At 41.0% G+C, this 3,056-nt stretch overlaps 1 protein-coding gene across 1 annotated transcript in view; it reads left to right on the forward strand.

The window, feature by feature from the left end:
* SULT4A1 (sulfotransferase family 4A member 1) overlaps nt 1–2,391 on the forward strand; it is a 12,553-nt gene extending 10,162 nt beyond the window's left edge. The window contains exon 7 of the mRNA XM_017740580.1: nt 747–2,391. Coding sequence (XP_017596069.1) covers nt 747–859 — 113 coding nt within the window. The 3' untranslated portion in view covers nt 860–2,391. The remainder of the gene's footprint in view (nt 1–746) is intronic.
* Nucleotides 2,392–3,056: the final 665 nt, after the last annotated feature.

A 3,056-nucleotide genomic window follows, 5' to 3' on the forward strand; every position in this document is an offset into this window, starting at 1 on the left:
GGGTCACCAGCTTATGTTACTGATTGGGTCCCATAGAATGCTTCCTATGAGGAATATGTCCAGTGTCCATATTGCATCCCCCAAAAGCTTCCTATTCCTTGTGTTCAAAATTAAAATGTCAGTGGCACAAGTTGAGTGCATGGCACTTGTTCTCTTTCATAGATAGAAACTTGTATTTAACAAACAAATCTCCCCATGTTGAGAAATGGAAGTTCATCTCTTGGACTTATCTCTAGACACAAAAGAATAGAAATTAGCAATGAAAATATTACACTTCAGTAGTCAGTTTTATACGCCACATTCCATGTACCTTTTGGATAGTTCCCTAACAGGTGGATGCTGTAGACACCGTACTTTTGGAATGTGTTGTTAGCTCTTGGAATTATTAAAGAGCCATAGTTTGCACTGAAAGCAGAAATCCACCTTTAAGTGAACACCCAGCCCAAAATCTGTGTTCATTTCTGATTAAGGCCAGAGTAAAGTCTCATACAAATCTGAATTCTTCCTGTGTAACACTGGGCTGGTGCAGCTGAAGAGGTGTATGGTCCATATTTTAGGCTTTGCAAGGGTTGTTCCAGAGTTTTGGGTGACACAGTGAACACCCTTAGGTCTCATTAAGCTTTCAGTGAAAGCCCAGACTGATCAGAATCTCACAGCTGATACTTGGTGCCCTGTACAACTAGACTGTAGGTATTTGGTGTCCTGTTACATGCACTCTCTGACTTGTGTTCTTTTCTGTGTTTCAGGACGAGTTGGGCTGTGGAAAGACATCTTCACTGTTTCAATGAATGAGAAATTTGATTTAGTTTATAAACAGAAGATGGGAAAATGTGACCTCACATTCGATTTTTATTTATAAAAAATGCATGCATATTATATCCAGATATAGCTAGAAGTGCTTTATGCATTCATTTATTACCTGCTGGACAAACTACTGTAGCTATTATGTGTAATAAGATTTAAAGAAAGAAAAACAATCCAAGTAAACCTTATCAGATGCAATTATCTTTGATCCTGAACAGCTGTTTATCTTCTAGTATTTAAGTCCTTTGTCCCCATGCAAGAACTTCCCAGACAATACTAGAACATTCAGCTGTTATGGAATGTATTATATACGTATAAGGTATGTATCATATATGCAACTAGAATGTACACCTTTTCAGCCCCACATTGATTATTTAATGTGTTTTATAAAAGCTTGTCACTAGAACCTAAATAAACATCCGTAAACCAAATAAAAATTTATTTCTGAGGGAAACAAGTAACAGGCCAAAACAGTATGCTAGAATGATCTCAGGGGTTAATCGTCACATTTATTTTTATAGCAGGTATAACCAAGTATAAATACATCCCATTCCAAAATAAGAACTGATCCCAGTGGGGTTCACATTAGGTTCTGCACACCCTTATCTGTGTGATTTGAGTAGGTTCTGTGCACTGACACACTCTGTGAGACAGGGCTTGTTCTGATTTACAGCTGTGATTCTCAGCCTGATCCCAAATCCCACCCATGCCTTTATGGAGACAGCCCCTGATGGAGGCAGTTCAGCTCCATGCCCAGGGTCAGCAAACAGAAGATTCTTAAGCCCTCAGCTCTAGGTCACTCCCTCAAAATGGGGCTTAAAAGCCAGGAATCTGGTGTGGGGACTCTCCTGAGGAATCAGTCTCCAGCCCATATCATTTTGCTGTGTGGATGTTCTTCTCCCTTTAGGGGCAGCCAGAGAAGTTAAGGTGCTGGATCAGCTCCAGTCCCACCAAAAGGTGAGGGCATTTAGCATTGTTTATGGGTTGTTCTCCTGGACTCCACCAGACCTAAGGGCAAGATCTGTGCCAGTGTAAAGCAGGCAAAGGGAACTGCAGCATCTGAGGAAGAGAGTTGATGGATATGCCAGCAGGTGGGAGTATTGCACAAATATCCATGCACATTAAGTTCCAGGAATTGTTAGCCATGACTGATCTGGATTATAATCAGGATTCAAGTTTATTTCTCTTCTCTTTTTTTACTCTCTACACAAACAGCCTGAAGCAGGCTACTATCACTACAGAACTCTCCCAAATTATTTTATTGTTCCATTATGACATCTATGCTTTTTAGGTTCTCAACTGCAGGAGGCCCATTTTTGATAGTCAAATGTTCAGGCTCACCAAAAACTGTGAGGAAGGACTAGTTTTTAGTGTTTCAGTTCTGTTGGAAAACTGTCAGTTCAGCACTGGCAAGTGGTGTAGCATGATGTGGCTTGACAGCACTTTTCCTTGTATATTTGTGAGTGAAAATGCTTTCAGTGAAATTTTATTTCTATTTTTATATTTTTAGTACTGTATGAATATTAAGCACTACACATTATACTTCTGTGCTTGCTTGCTTACTGAATAAAAGACGTGTTCTGTGCATTGTGGCTGCTCATTTTCTAGACCTCCCACTCAGGCCGGGTGGTCTTTGCAGACAAACTACAACAAACTGCAGGAACACAGGAGAAGGAGAATTCCCTCTCGCTACAGAGGAAGACAAAATTTCCCCACAGTTCCTGCAGATTTGAGTCAGAAGAAAATTTCATTGGCACCAAAAATCTACTTAAATAGCTTAATCCCAAAGGTGTACAAGCAATACAACCTTACTGAGTGCCTAACATTTGTGAAGGCACCAGGGAATGCTGCTCTGGTCCCCAGAGCCGCTTTTCTTTGCTGTAGCCGATGCCCAAAAGCCAGCAATGTCCCACAGCCCCATTTCTAACAGCCAGGTCCATCCATATGCCATTGCCTGTGCAGAGGGCGACCAGCTGCCACATTAGCTGTGCTGGAATTCTACCTTTGGATCTCTGGTACTTGAAAGCATTTGAGTTTTTTTATAAAAATCCAGAGGTAGTAAGCTCCTTTCTCTTTTCGACGACTTGAACTTTCAGGACTCAGCCAAATGTTACCAAGATTCTGCACAAGCACAGACACCCCCTGGCCCAGATTGTCTGTGGAGAGAATGCCTCATTGGTACCAAAGCACTGCAAATTAAGAACAACAAGACCAGAAAACCAAGAGAATTTCTTTTTTTCTCCCCTCAACAT

Source organism: Corvus brachyrhynchos, unplaced genomic scaffold (genome assembly GCF_000691975.1).
Source record: "Corvus brachyrhynchos isolate BGI_N302 unplaced genomic scaffold, ASM69197v1 scaffold317, whole genome shotgun sequence".
Classification (NCBI taxonomy): Eukaryota; Metazoa; Chordata; class Aves; order Passeriformes; family Corvidae; genus Corvus; species Corvus brachyrhynchos.